The 15,641-nt window shown below is 35.8% G+C and overlaps 1 protein-coding gene across 1 annotated transcript in view; it reads right to left on the bottom strand.

Moving 5' to 3' along the window:
• LOC107713906 (2-oxoisovalerate dehydrogenase subunit beta, mitochondrial-like) overlaps positions 1-15,641 on the bottom strand; it is a 97,201-nt gene that overhangs the window by 5,671 nt on the left and 75,889 nt on the right. Inside the window, exon 7 of the mRNA XM_016519555.1 lies at positions 6,213-6,299. Coding sequence (XP_016375041.1) covers positions 6,213-6,299 — 87 coding nt within the window. The remainder of the gene's footprint in view (positions 1-6,212; positions 6,300-15,641) is intronic.

Raw genomic sequence — 15,641 nt, 5'->3', positions numbered from 1 at the left:
ATCATTCTAATATGCTGATTTGCTGCTTGAGAAACATTTCTGATTATTATCAATGTTGAATGTTTTATGGAAACTGTGATGCATTATTTTTCCACGATTCTTTGAATAATAGAAAGATCAAAAGAACAGCCTTTATTTGAAATAGAAATCATTTGTAACATACAAATGTCTTTTACTGTCCCTTTTGATCAATGCATCTCTGCATTAAAGTAAAAAATAAATATAAACCAACCTCAAACTTTTGCATGGTAGTGTATATACACACAAACATACACATGCATCTATATATATATATATATATGGGACATTCTACCAGAAATGTACATTTCCACTTGTAAAAATAACAATTTATTAAAATTCCATTTAACAATAACATGGCCAGATACAAAAAAAATAAACAACTAGAATTGCACAATGGCACAAATGCAGACAGGAGTGAAAACAATAACCCCGTGTTGTGCTACGTGTACGCAGGTGTAATAGGAAAGCTGTAGGTCCAATTTGGCTGGGGACAAGGACAAGAACAGGATTTGTTATTTTCAAAAGTGTTTTTAATAAATTTAAAAATATCTGAGAACCTAATGAATCACATTTTTTGGATGTAATACTTTTTATTCACTGTAACAAGACAAGGACAAATAATGTACATTTCTGGTAGAATGTCCCATGTATTTATGTACACTGCCTCACAAACACACATTTTTGGCTTTCAGAGTGGAAACAGCAACAGCTGCAGATTAGAGAGTATTCAAAGACTAGCGTGACACGGAAATGCCAATATTACCGACCGAGAGAGCCAAAAAAAGACGATTGTGAAGTGCGTATTTGATCCCAAAGCCATATGAGGACAGACGCTCTCAAACACTAACATACTCTGAAAAAAGATGAAACATAGTTCACGGTCAAAGAAAGCAGAAAATCCACTGACATGAGGTTCAGCGCCAATGAATTTATCATGTTTCCCATATCATACCACATGAAATACAAGTCAATATTAATGAGGCTGTTTATGACCTGTCATTACTGATAAACATACACTGTAAAAAATGGCCGTGAATTTAACGGTAAAAGACTGTAAAAATGCTACAGTAAAAACCTGTTAAATGGTTAACGGTAAATTCCCCTACTATATACGGTGAAAAACTGCATTGGACATTACATTTAATTTTACGGTTGTATACCGTTTTTGTAAGTGAAAAAGACCGTATAATTTACAGTGAATAACTGTAAATTGACATTCCCAGAATTCCCTGCTTTACATTTCAAATTTGATGTTTTTTTTTTTGTTTAAATAACGGTTTCGTCATAGTTTTTTCTTATCAGTTTTGTATATTAGGGTTGTATGTTACACCTAATGTTGTTAAATTAATGTTTATTGCATTATTTCAGTTTCACGTGTGTTACCATGATGGTGTTTAGTGTTTGTGTGAATGACACTGTGCACCTTCTATACATGTTATTATTTAAAAGCTGCTTGCAATAGGTTGGTATATTAACATTATATTAGGTAATGAAATTACGGTATTTAACTGTAAATTTTTAAGTTAAAACCGTAAAACCTAAAATGTGCTACCGTATTTTTTACGGTAAAATTCCGGCAACCACAGCTGCCGTTTTTTTTTTACCATAAATTTTACGGAATTTTTTTTACAGTGTACTGTAACTTCCTGGCTGTTAACTGGAGAACTAGAAGAAGTAAATCTTCTCCAGGAGTCACTCAGATTCACTGAAACGTTTACAGAAGCACCTCTGAGTCACTCAGATCCTTCGGTTCCCTTTAAAAGCCGTACATGTCTGAAACGCTGATCTCAAAGGCCATTTTTAGACAATCATTCTGAACTTCATGCTATTTTTCGCTTGATAACCGGGTCAGCGTTAGAGCATGTCAGAATACTTCACTGTCACTGAGAGCAGAGCCATCAAATCATCTCAGTACATGGAACTAATGTCAGGACTGGATATTTCTCATGCTTTTACCCCTGAGCTTCTGTAAATCAGAGCCTCGTGACATTCAGAATCAGAAATTTGATTTGGCAGATTTGTTATGTCTGCCTTTTAAATCACATTCCGTGAATATGAACTGAAGCAGCCATCAGAATGCAAAACTGTAATATGAATTTAATGAAGCTGAATTCATTCTGAAGAAATTAATTTAGTTATATATACATACACCCACAAACATTCAATTAACTTTCAATTGGTAGAATGTGCTCCTATTACCTCTGATTTTGCTGTCCATATGCTTTGCTTTATTTATGTGGAAGTAGTATGTTAGTTACTTTACATGAAAAATGTGTTGTATTCAATATAATATAGAATAAATAGGCATTAAAAAACATTAAAAAAGCGTTATAGTTGCAATGTAACAGTGACACGTTTTCATCTCTGACATACATCGGAGTAAAACTGATTATTAAAGAAAATAAATGTAGGGCGGGACTTGGTTCTGTGCTTCAGATATTGATTGGATGTTGAGATGTGGGCGTGGCACTTACTGAATGCAAGCTATGCAGCTGAATGTAAGAAAGGGGCGGGGTTTAAGTAGATTTAATGATTGGATGAGTCGCCATTCACCGGAACATAATTTCAAGGTCAAAGAATTTAAACTAATTAAACATATGCATGGATCAATCATTCACAAGATTATCAAGAACATTCATAAAAAGAGCATTTAGAAACAGGATGAATTTTTCACTTCAATCCAACTTTAAGCTAATGAAACTCGTCTGCTGTGTGAACTGCAATTCAGGAAATTCCTCCTGTTACTCCAATTCAAATCCTGAGTGTTCACTCACTTTGAAATTAATTCAAATTCACACTCATGATATGGAAAGGAGCCAATTCAACCCTTCTGAAGACACACATGATCAGATGCCGTCTGATCATGCACTCTACACTAGAGGAGAACACTAGCCACAAACCTGTTCACCTCTCTCTCTCACACACACACACACACACACACACACACCACGCACACGCACACGCACACGCACACACACACACATACACATGCACGCACGCACGCATACATTCCAGAGGAATCTGGCTGCTTTATTCACACACACAGAGCGAGACAGATGATATCAAATATAATTCCAACTATTCCATGGAGTTGTCCAGGAGCACAGAGATCAATGTGAAAAATATCCCTGTTCCAGGTCCTGGTCCAGGAATAACAGTACGCTGCCACACTCTCAGCTTCTGTTAGATCCTCTGCTCAATGATTTCAGCTTCTCTGCTGTATCACTGTGTCTCTACTGTGATAGAATAACACAACTAGACTTTTATAATTTCTGCAGAAATCGTGAGTGGTGTTCGCCTCTGAAAACTCTGTCAGCACAATGATCAGCTGTTGAGGGCATCTAGCAGGACGTTACAATGCGGTTACCCTTTCTAGGGTGATTTTTAACACCTTACCTATGCGTTTGCTAAGTTGTTGCTATGTAAAAATTGCATTTTAGCGAGAGAGAGAAAAAAAAGTGTTCATGTGTGTAAGTCACAAGTCGCATCGGTGTATAGGTTGCATTTTATTACACTTAAAAATGATGCAATCATATTGTATTGTAAAAAAAATTTAAAATGAAACATTACTAAGGCAGCACCATGTGTATCTTTTGCAAAGAATCCCTTAAAACACTGTAAAAAGCTCAGTGAAATAATCATCCAAGATGGCAGATGAAGTAAAGTGAGAGATAAATCAAAAAATTCCATTAATATTGCTAAGTATAGATAAAGAAGTTGTATCAATTTGATGGGATTTTCCAGAAAATAAGTAAAAAAAATTTTTTTTTATATATATATATTAAATTTTATTACATTCAGAAATAATGTAAAATACTGGTAAATAAATTGAAATGTTTATAAATATTATAAACACTATAAAATTTTATTTTATTTTCCCTCACTCCACAAGAACCCTTCAAATTAAAAAGTATACAGAACAAAAACATAGAAGTACAAAATGAATTACAGTGCCATTCATTCTAAACAACGTTATAAACATCAAGCCTAAACAAAAAGTGAAACTGCAACTACCAGCATGTGTGAAGTTCAGTACACAAATGAACTTGATGTGCCTTACCTTAAACTGTGTGAGGACAGATAAAAACTGAAAGCCACAAGATAAAACATTTCTGTACCAACGCACAGACCAACAACTGACTATTATTTACACTTATTTTCCAAATTAAAAAAAAAACACAGATAATTAATGAAAAGCAAAACTATTTATGATCTACAGCATTTTTCCTATTTAAAAACTAATATAATTAAAGTTTAAAGTACAAATATACAAATAAATCCCCTGAAAATAAATAAATACATGAATAAATGCGATGAGATGTGAGGATATGGGAAGAAAAACAAGTGTAGTTCAGTGTAATAACTCAGTATTGTAAAGCTGCAAAGCTGGACCAAATTTATGGGTTCATGTACCTCTCTTGTGGATCCAAATGTTTCCATATTCACAATGTAATGTTTTGTTGCTAAACTATTATTTATTATGCAAGCCTGTACTTCACTCCTGTACCAATATCCATGTAAAATGAAACCTTCCTTAATTGCATTATATGGTATGTTTACGAGAAAAAAAAAAGACTTGGATTCTGGAACATACTGTAATTGTTGACAGTATTTAAATCTTTGGCTGAACTAACCTTTTCAATACAACAGAACACTGTTCTTGTTTTTCAGAATTTGTCTTGACTTACAGTGCATTCAGGCTATACATTTTTTACCAGTATGTGTGTTCCCTGGGAATCGAACCTACGACCTTTTGCGCTGCTAAAGCAATGCTCTACCACTGAGCCAGGTTGTATAGGCTATATGCTTGATTATTAGCTAATTTAATTTATTTAATATTTTGATTTTCAAATAGTTACCTAAAAACATTACAATTAAATAGTTACAGTAGTTTTTGCTATGGTACTGAGATTGGAGCTAACAGTGAAACTAACTGTGAAATCTTACTGATATTGGTAACAACAACTGAAATGTTGGTATCGTGACAACACTAGACTGCAGAAATGGCATGTGCGTTATATATTGGGCCCTGGGTGTTTAGGTGAAGGGCAGACATGTTAGCCGCCGTTATCGCAGACGTCAGTAGCTTGACCACAGCTCAGGCTAAAAGCCTTTTTTAGCATCTTTTCTGCTCAATGCCATTATCTGTGCACATCCGGCTGACTCACCAGCGCCCAGTGTGTCCACCCCTGCTCACAGGTGCTTTAACAAACTCTGACATCAATGGAAACGTGTTTAAAGGCCGGCCCTGCATCTATGCATGGACCAATCTCTTGAGAAAATTTCCACCATCAGCACGAGCTCGCCGAGGCACGAGACGCTCATGAATCTGAACACGACCGTTCAAAAGCTTGAGGTCAGCACTTACTTGAACTCAGCAAGGATGCATTAAATTGATCAAAAGTGAGAATAAAAACATCTATCTATCTATAATAGATTTCTATTTTAAATGAATGCTGTTCTTTTCGACTTTCAGATCAAAGAATCCTTAAAAAAAATGTTTATGCAAAACTATAACGGTGTTCAGCATTGATAATATTAAGAAATGCTTCTTGAAACACTCAATTTGAATCCAAAAAATAAGGCAGATTGCCCCTTGACTAACTACTAGCTGGTTAGACTAGTTCTTAAGAAAGTCTGCTTCTGAATTTCAAGGATTCAAAGAAAGGATTTGCGTTGTTGTGAAGACCGGTCTTTTCCCTGGAAAAAACAAACTAGGAAGGACAAGAGGACACAAAACACATCTTTTTAGTGGGCCACTACATTATAAGCAGTGGGCAATGGACACTAAAAATACAACATTCCTCATTTGATGCATCCTTGATATCAAGAGCACATCCAGAGATTTTCATATGCCTGTACAAGCGTTCATGAGTACGGATTTTTGAAGGTTGATTACATAGTACAAGAACACACTTTTGAACATTAAAGCATGTCAACATATTCTGTTACACCAAATACACAAAATAATGAATGATCTTTAAAAAAGCATCATATGACCCCTTTAAGAACGCATAGCATAGAGTTTTAATGTAGAGGCTAAGTTTCTGCAACTAGCCACAAGTCTACCAAATAAAATGCACAATTTTTATTCTTAAAGTCCAACGATTATTTAGTTATAGTGTCAAAAAGCAGAAAATGCTGTATGCTCCTGCTCAATCTGTAAAGCATGACATCCACAAGAGCCTCACCTGAACCGTAGAGCTGATCTCAGCTGCGAATCCTCCGGTCACCGGAGCCTCGTGACTGATGAGCAGCCGACCCGTCTTCACCACCGACTGGAAAAGAGAGAACATCAGCTATTAGGAAGTCTATTTTAATCAAAAAGAGACATGGAAACATGCACAAGCCTCAATATTTTATCTTTACTAGGCACTATTATAATTCTGGCTCTGAATTCCAGCCCCTGAAACCAAAAATTAAATATGAAATCAAAATTTAGCATTTTTACACCCCTAAATCTTTCACATTTCATACCAAACAGGCTGAATTGGGCTGGATTGCAGCACACAAATTCGTGAAACATCGGTTTCTTACAGTTTAAGCAACTGTAGTTTGATTCGGTCTGAGGATGTTTCTAAACCCAGTCAACCAAAGGTGAGGTCTTTAGAGAGTCAAAACATGACGTTCAAACAAAGAACACAAAAACCTTCCCGTCTAAAAAAATCTGTGTCGCAAGTCTGATTAGCTACGTTTACATACACCAAAATAATCCAACTAACTCTATATATATATGTATAAATGTACTCTATATAACTCTATATAAAGTCCGGCCCTGCATCTATGCATGGACCAATATATATATATACTCTATATAACTCTATATAACCATGTATGTGACAAATAAAAATCTTGAATCTTGAAATCTTGAATAATCCGCTGACAATCACATTAAGAGCTCAATCAGATTGAAAATCCTTAATCTAAACATCAGCTATTAGGAAGTCTATTTTAATAAAAAAGAGACATGGAAACATGCACAAGCCTCAATATTTTATCTTTACTAGGCACTATTATAATTCTGGCTCTGAATTCCAGCCCCTGAAACCAAAAATTAAATATGAAATCAAAATTTAGCATTTTTACACCCCTAAATCTTTCACATTTCATACCAAACAGGCTGAATTGGGCTGGATTGCAGCACACAAATTCGTGAAACATCGGTTTCTTACAGTTTAAGCAACTGTAGTTTGATTCGGTCTGAGGATGTTTCTAAACCCAGTCTGAGGTCTTTAGAGAGTCAAAACATGACGTTCAAACAAAGAACACAAAAACCTTCCCGTCTAAAAAAATCTGGAAATGTTGCGCGTCTGATTAGCTACGTTTACATACACCAAAATAGTCTGCTGACAATCACATTAATAGCTCAATCGGATTGAAAATCCTTAATCTAAACACCTCAAATATTCCAATTGAGCTCGACCAATATATATATATACTCTATATAACTCTATATAACCATGTATGTGACAAATAAAAATCTTGAATCTTGAAATCTTGAATAATCCGCTGACAATCACATTAAGAGCTCAATCAGATTGAAAATCCTTAATCTAAACACCTCAAATATTCCAATTGAGCTTCATCTGAATGAAAGTTAAACTGTATAGAAAGGGATGATGTAGACCTAAAATAATTGGATCAAAAGGAAAAAACTAAGCATGCAAATGCCTGAATGTTCTCAGTCAGATTCAAAGATACCTTCTTACCAACATGCGTATGTCTATTGACATCTTATGAACTTGCCATTGAATGAGACATGCAAAAATGCATGTAAAAACAAACGTGAATCGATTTTTTTTAGGGTTCATACAAACTGAACATTTTCTGAAATCGGATTTAATTAATTGAATCTGATGATGAAAAATGAAGGTGCTTAAAAGGTTGTTAACAGCGATGCCATAGAAGAACCATTTTTGGTATGAACTTGCCATTGAATGAGACATGCAAAAATGCATGTAAAAACAAACGTGAATCGATTTTTTTAGGGTTCATACAAACTGAACATTTTCTGAAATCGGATTTAATTAATTGAATCTGATGATGAAAAATTAAGGTGCTTAAAAGGTTGTTAACAGCGATGCCATAGAAGAACCATTTTTGGTTCCACAAAGAACCATCTCTTTCTTACCTTTATAATCTGAAGAACCTTCTTTCGCCACAAAGAACCTTTTGTGAAACAGAAAGGTTCTTCATATGTTAAAGGTTCTTTATGGAACCATTTAGACAAAAAAGGTTCTTCTATGGCATCGTGAAGCACCTATTGTCTACATGAGCACTGCAGCTCATGTATTTGAACATATGGCCACTGCATTTATTAATAAGTGCAGACTGAAAACACCATTTGCTGCTGATTATGAAATTTGTTTGAAGTTCATACTTCACTGTCAATGGTCATTATGACTTAAGTTAAACAATCTTTCTGTTAGCCTGAACAAAATAAACAGCAGGTCGCAGCTGCAGAGCACTGACCAAACATCAGATTCTACGAGATATGAAACTGACAGATCTTGCTGCAAAGTCCGCTCTTCAAAGGAGAAAAACAGGTGCAAAACAGCTCATTATAATAGGACTCATCCATGCGCTTGTGATGAGGCATTTCCTGCAGAAAGATCACAGTTTGTTTGGTAATCTGAATAATTCTATAAAAGCCTCAAATTTTATTGAGATAAAAAGGACTTAAACGTTTGCCATTTCATGGTTGTGCATCTGCTGAGAAGAGTGTGATGAGGTCTGGATCTTGAGCTGGAAGATTAGCATGTTTCTCCACAAAGACACAGAAGAAACTACACCTGCAACATCCACTGACTTCAATGTGTGAGCCGTGTGTGCTGACTATTGTAATTAAAATGTCAATTCCAGGCATCACTGGAACACGTTTGACTGATCTGTCGAGTACTCAAAAAAACAAACAGGCTGCACACAATAAGAACAGACTATTTGACAGAATATCTTTAAAAGATGAGATGCCATGAACCTCATAAACTCTAGCTCTGAAGTGCTCATTGAAAAAGCAACAAGTTGCAAACAAAATGCTTTTCCACTGGACGATGAACTTTGTAGGATTACTCCCAAAAGTGGAGCAACATGTGGCAAGGAGCCAGTATATTTGACCGGACCAGTTGATTTCCCAGACCTTGCTGTTTTAAACACTTTAATCTCAGAGAACAGTACAGAATAAAAAGCTGAGGCAGGTCATGACCCCTTTAAAGGGGACTGAGGCGTCATTTTCCTACGTACAAGGTTTCTTGTATCTTCTTCGATAAATGTCTCTATTTTTCATATTACACTGCTGGATACTGTCCCGACAGACCTCGCAGGTAGAGGCACATATTTCCAGTGAGCCTGGGTACGAAAGAGACGTTGCTCCCCAGGCCACGATCCAAGACGGAGCAAGACACAGACAAGTACAAGCTACATTGGTCTTCACAAATGCGCTTAAAGTGTCAAAATGTCCGTATTGGCGAGTTTTCACGTAAATGCAGTTAGTTTCATCTTGTAAACATAAACAGTTGGGAAAGTAATCAAATGTTTGTCATTTTATTAGATCAGTGCATTTGGTCTTAAAGCGACAGCAGCCAATAAACCTGCTGTTAATCAAACAACAAAAGAAACAAACCTCAGTAACTTTAATAAAAATCGATGTATATTTAGGTAATACAGTGAAGACTATGCAGTGTTTAATTTTTATGTTCCATTTCTGTACAATAGTCTATTATGTTTAGTAGGCTAAATTGTTTACTACATTTGTATCTTTTTTCTATTGTATTTGTCCTATTTTCTTCTTCTTTTTTATTGTATTACTGACTGTTGTTTGTTGACAGTGAAACTGCTCTGGAAGGTTCAAGGGTCATTTTGGGGTTTTTATAAACACTCTGACAGGGGCCTCCTGGTTTTTTAGGGCCCTCTGAAGTTTAGGACCGGCACTGCCAGTCTAACATCGTTGGGTTGGTGTGGTTGAGTGGGTAAATATCTAGTAAACCAAAGGTTGTAGGTTTAAATCCTGAAACCCTGTGCAACTACCACTGTGTCCTTCCTTCAGACAAAGCTTCTTTATTGGCATTGTTGGTTCTTTGAATAACTTTTACCATCAATGGAGTCCTTCCATTCCACAAAAGGTTATTTATAGTGAAAAAAGGTTAATTTGGCAAAGAAAAAACCTCTTTGGAACCTGTATTTGAGTGCTGAGTAAAACACTGCCTGATGCGGTTACTCTGGACTTGACAGTTAAACGAAGAATAATGAATGATTTAATAATAATTCCACACCTCATAACCAAGTTGGTGTTATGTCAGAAACTCAGAGTCGCTGAAACTGCTTCTGATGCCTCGGATGCCAGCGGACTGAGACGGGCACAGCAGCAGAATCTTGAGACTGTGTGCTAACAAGGGTGTGAGATTTCGATAAGACAGCAAGTATGCAGGGGTGTGACCGGAGGCATTTTCCTAAGGCTGTCCCACACTGCACACGTTTTATTGTTATTAACCAGGTCTGTCGGATTGAAATATAAATGTCTTTTAAGACAGACCTGGCTAGGAAATGCAGTGACTAGATTCAGAAATCTTCAGACCATGAACATATTTGTCTGAAGTATATTAATGCACAACACGTGGCCAACACACTGCAGGTGATCTGTTTGCTGAACATATTTAACTTGCATTAGTGTGGCAGTAACAAACCTCAGGACTCGAGGGGGTGATAGACTTTCCTCTTAAACCAGATGTTATTCAGGTAGCCAGATATAAACACGTCGACGGTTTAACGATCTTGCTCAGCACGATTCTTCAAACTGTTGCTCTGTCACGCGAGTATTTGACCCGAAAGAGAAAACTGACCAGAAAAGTACAATATACAATAACGTTTACAATACGCCTTCTTGTGGCAATGCTGATGAAGATGATTGTGTTGTGTTGTAAATCTCAATCTGTCCCCACTTCAGATTTTGAGTGTTTATATACGAGAATGTTTCAAACCTTGAAATAAACTAGCATTCAAAGTTTGGAGTCAGTCCAATTTCGTCAGTACAATGTTTTCGAAAGATGTCTAATCTGTTCACCAAGGCTGCATGTATTTGTTTAAAAATACAGTAAATCTTTTCAATTGTATTATATTTTAAAATGTATTTTTTTGTTAATACTGAAAAATACTGAACACTACTGAATACTGAAACTAAACTGAAATAAAAATGAATTAAACCTAAACAGAATTATATTTTTAAAAAAAGACAAAAACACATAAAATTAATACAAATTTAACTAAAATTAAAATGAAATCTGAAAATAAACACAAGCCAATTCAAAATATTAACAAAAACTGTACAGGGCTCCAGACTGCGACTAAAACGGTAAAAATACAAATTTAATTTGCGAGTGAAGATTTTCAGATTTTCAACAGGTAAAGCTGTCAGCTGTGTGGATATTGGCAATATCGTTAACAATTCTCGTTTATAATCATTACTAATATGGCTTCTTCTTATCAAGATCTTAGTCTATATGCTGTGTTCTGTTAATGCATGAACTTCTTATTATTTGAAGCACACTTGCCGTCCAGTAAATCGCAAAAGCTTTGTGCTTTGTTACTTTTTAATAACGTATCAGCTTTAAAATGATGCCAAATTCATAATGAAATTCAAACAATAAATACGGGTTTGGCGCTCTTTAATGCGGCAGGCGCGATCGCTTTAGCGCCTCAGTTCAAGCGGCAAGCGAACCCATTATATCTTTCTTTTTACTACTATAGTATATAATGAACATGAATTAACATCCAAAGGTAAGCTATTTTATAAGAGATCCTACAGTACAACTTAGGATCAGAGTACAAAATCAGTGAACTCACCTTTATGAGGTCATCTAGCAACATTAAGTGACCAGTTTTAGCGTCTTTCAATTAAAAGCAGTTGGCAACACTGGTCAGTGTTTTATTTTTTCCCTTCATATTTTGATGGTTTAAGTGAAATGTGGGGTCAGAGAAAAAATAAATAAATCCACGCATCACTTTTGGCCACTGTTGTGTTTGGTGGGGTTAGTGCCATGATATGCAAGACCCTGCTTACTGTGTCATCACCGTGCATTGCTGAATTTTTCCAGCTTTCCAGCCAAAAAAAAATGTAATTACTACTTTCATTTCTGCAGTTAGAGCATTGACTTGTTGAGTGTTGACTTGATCTTGAAAATCAAGTTTGCATAATTTTATCAACTCCATATCATCAAACTCCAATATGTCATATCTTCGTTGGGAAGTGTTTCGGTCTCCTCCTTTTTGCTGCCGTCTTGTTACTCCTAACTAGGTTAGGAGACCTCTCCAGCTCTCTTAAATAATTTAGGAGCTGAGACCTAGTCTTAGGAACATTTATGAATCACTCTTATTCTTAAGTCTAGGAATAAGAGTAAAATGACGTCGTTCTTAGAATTTTGACACACTTAGGACTAAACTTTTACTCTGAGCGGCTTTACATACGGCCCCTGATGTATATAAATAATATTCAAATAAATGACTTTGATAAAATGATTTTTAAACTCAGACCATGAGATATAATTGTTTCTTTATTATTATTATTTTTTTTTAATTTACTTATTTGTTTATTGTTTGGTTTTAACCTTCAGTTCAAATGTTGTACAATCATTTTAGTCTTAGAATAGCATGTGCATAATCCAGTTTAATCAACAAGACTCATGTTACTTATTATTACACGCATACAGTATATTAAAGCAGGATTTTATTTGATGCTGTGTTGATTATTTGAAGTTTTGGGAATGAGACTCTTGCTATTGATTTAACTTTCTTGTTATGTTGGATTGGATGCTGGTAGATCTCAAATCACCAACAAATAAGGTCAAGAAGGTAAAAAGGTCAATATCCAAAATGAAAGTTCACCAGGCAGCACAAGAGGAAATTTAGCTTCATATACACAGAGTTAAATGAGTCCGGTCAAAGTGATGTGGCACTACCGAACCCCATCAACCCGGTCATCAGCGGAGTTAACAGAGCATCAAGGAAAATCCTGAAGAGGCACAGCACATACCGCAGATAGTTCAGACACAAACAAGCGACTGTTATTACTGTATCCCGGGACAGAACGTCACTTCCCTGGAGAAACGCCTGGTGGTTTTCCAGAAATGCCACTGTAACCTACTGCAAACGCTAATGACAAATGACTCCATTAATGGATGCTATGAAATGATATTAGCCAATCACAGCAGTGGGTGTTGATTCAAATGACTGAAATTATAAGTGGACTTATAAAATAGTAAAATAATACAACAACAGTGTGTAGTGACCCATTTACTGTGATGTAAGTCTGCAAACACTTCTCAGGGCCGCTGTAGATGCCTCAGAGCAAACCAACAAATAACAGCCACACAATGCTTTTACTTCATTGGGTCATTTAGAAAATGTTTGACGTCAGTAAGATTTTTAATTATTTTGAAAGAAGTCTCATTCTCACCAAGGCTGCAAAAATACAGTAATATTCCGAAATAGTATTACAATTTAAAAGAGCTGATTTCTGTGTGGTTATGTGTTAAACTGTAATTTATTTCTGTGATGCGCAGCTATATTTTCAGCATCATTACTCCAGTCTTCAGTGTCACGTGATCTTCAGAAATCATTGTAATATGCTGATTTGCTGCTCAAGAAACATTTCTGATCATTATCGATGTTGAAAACAGTTGTGCTGCTTCATATTTTTATGAAAACATGCTACATACTTTAATGAACGAAAACTTTATTTGAGACAGAAATAAAATAAATGTCTTTGCTGTCACTTTTGACCAGTTTAATTAACCCCAAACTTTTGAACAGTAATGCATGTGTTGGTTTGTCTTGTTAGCTGCACAAAACACCCTTTAGTATCCCACTGCCACCTGCCAAACCCAATTCCCTGCTCTCTCACACACCCTGTCTGTCAAAGCAGCCTTCAACTGACCAGGAAAAACAACTCGAGGAAGAAAAACTAGGAGCACAAACGCAGGTCCAAAATGAAGTCATCCTATTTTGTCTTTATGAGGTTCCAGTGGCATTTTAAAACACATGTCTCTGTCTTCATGAACTGAAGAGACAACTTAATGAGAAGCTAATGTGTTGACATTAACTACGGCCTGCGGCGCGGATGATGATTTTATTGTCCAATGTGCCGTGCGTATGGATCCCAGACAGATGAATGTTTTTCACGGCCTCTCGGATTCAGAACGCTGTCCTTCTAAAAAGGACTGAGCTAGTGGTCAGCGCTGTCATCTAACTGCTTATTTACAGCTGACCTCTCAACACCAGCAGTTCAATGCACTCATACAAACACTGCCTGACCCGAGACGTGACACATGATGAATACAGAGAGCAGGCTTTTCTTGGACACTCAGAGTCGCTCTTTACACGGGACATGTCATTTACATTCTTATGAGACTTTAAAGGAATAGTTAACCTAATAATGAAAATGTACTGGAAATGTCCTCACCTTCTGAACATCTAAGATGTAGGTGAGTTTGTTTCTTCATCAGATTTGTAGAAATGTAGCATTGCATCAGTGTCTCAGCAATGGATGCTCTGCAGTGAATGGGTGCCGTCAGAACGAGAGTCCAAACAGCTGATAAAAACATCACAATAATCCACAAGTAATCCACACCACTCCAGTCCATCAGTTAACATCTGGAGAAGACACAAGCTGCATGTTTGCAAGAAACACAGTTTTTAACTTCAGTCCATTGTTTCTGACTAAAATATGAGTCCATAATCCATAATAACGCTTCCTTCAGTGAAAAAGTCCATCTCCTGTTGTCTCTCACATCAAAATCCATGCACATATTCGTTTAGAGCTGTTTTTGGACTGTTTTGGCTTGTAAACGGTGCTTGATTTCTATCCTGATTCAGACAGGATATTTTTTTACTGAAGAAAGAAATATTACGGATTATGGACTTTTATATATTTTTAACAGAAACAACAGTTTAAAGTTATCAAATGCATTAATGATGGATTTGTTTCAGCTTTTGTCTTCTCCAGATGTTAACTGATGGACTGGAGTGCTGTGGATTACTTGTGGATTATTGTGTTTAATTTTGTTGATTGAATGGTTCATTTCTAAAATATGTATATGTGGCAAAGCTGAAAAAAAAAAAACATTGTTGAGGCAGTGATCAACCCAAAACATAGGACTCCAGTTAAATCTCAACTGTTAAAGCTCAGATGAAATAATAATAACTCCTCTTGAGAAGTCACACTTACAGTGAGATTATAGTTTACATACTTTATATTTGTAAGCAAAAGATTACAAACTTTGTGCTTAATTAACACATGAATATAGTGAATGATAACGTTCAAAAGTTTGGGGTTGGTAAGATTTTTTTATGTATTCATTTTTAAAAAACTGCATTCATTTGATCAAAAATACAATAAAAACTAATATTGTGTAATATTATTACAATTTAAAGTAGCTGTTGTCTGTTGTGATATATTTAAAAATTCATATGATGCAAAGCTGAATTTTCAGCATCATTACTCCAGTCTTCAGTGTCACATGATCTTCAGAAATCATTCTAATATGCTGATTTGCTGCTCAAGAAACATTTCTGATTATTATCAATGTTGAAAACAGTCGTGCTGCCCAATATTTTTGTGGAAATTGTGATAC

Source organism: Sinocyclocheilus rhinocerous, unplaced genomic scaffold (assembly GCF_001515625.1).
Source record: "Sinocyclocheilus rhinocerous isolate Xijiao unplaced genomic scaffold, SAMN03320098_v1.1 scaffold1470, whole genome shotgun sequence".
Lineage (NCBI taxonomy): Eukaryota > Metazoa > Chordata > Actinopteri > Cypriniformes > Cyprinidae > Sinocyclocheilus > Sinocyclocheilus rhinocerous.
The sequence above is the reverse complement of the archived record's forward strand: the minus strand, read 5'-3'. Positions and strand labels throughout refer to the sequence as shown.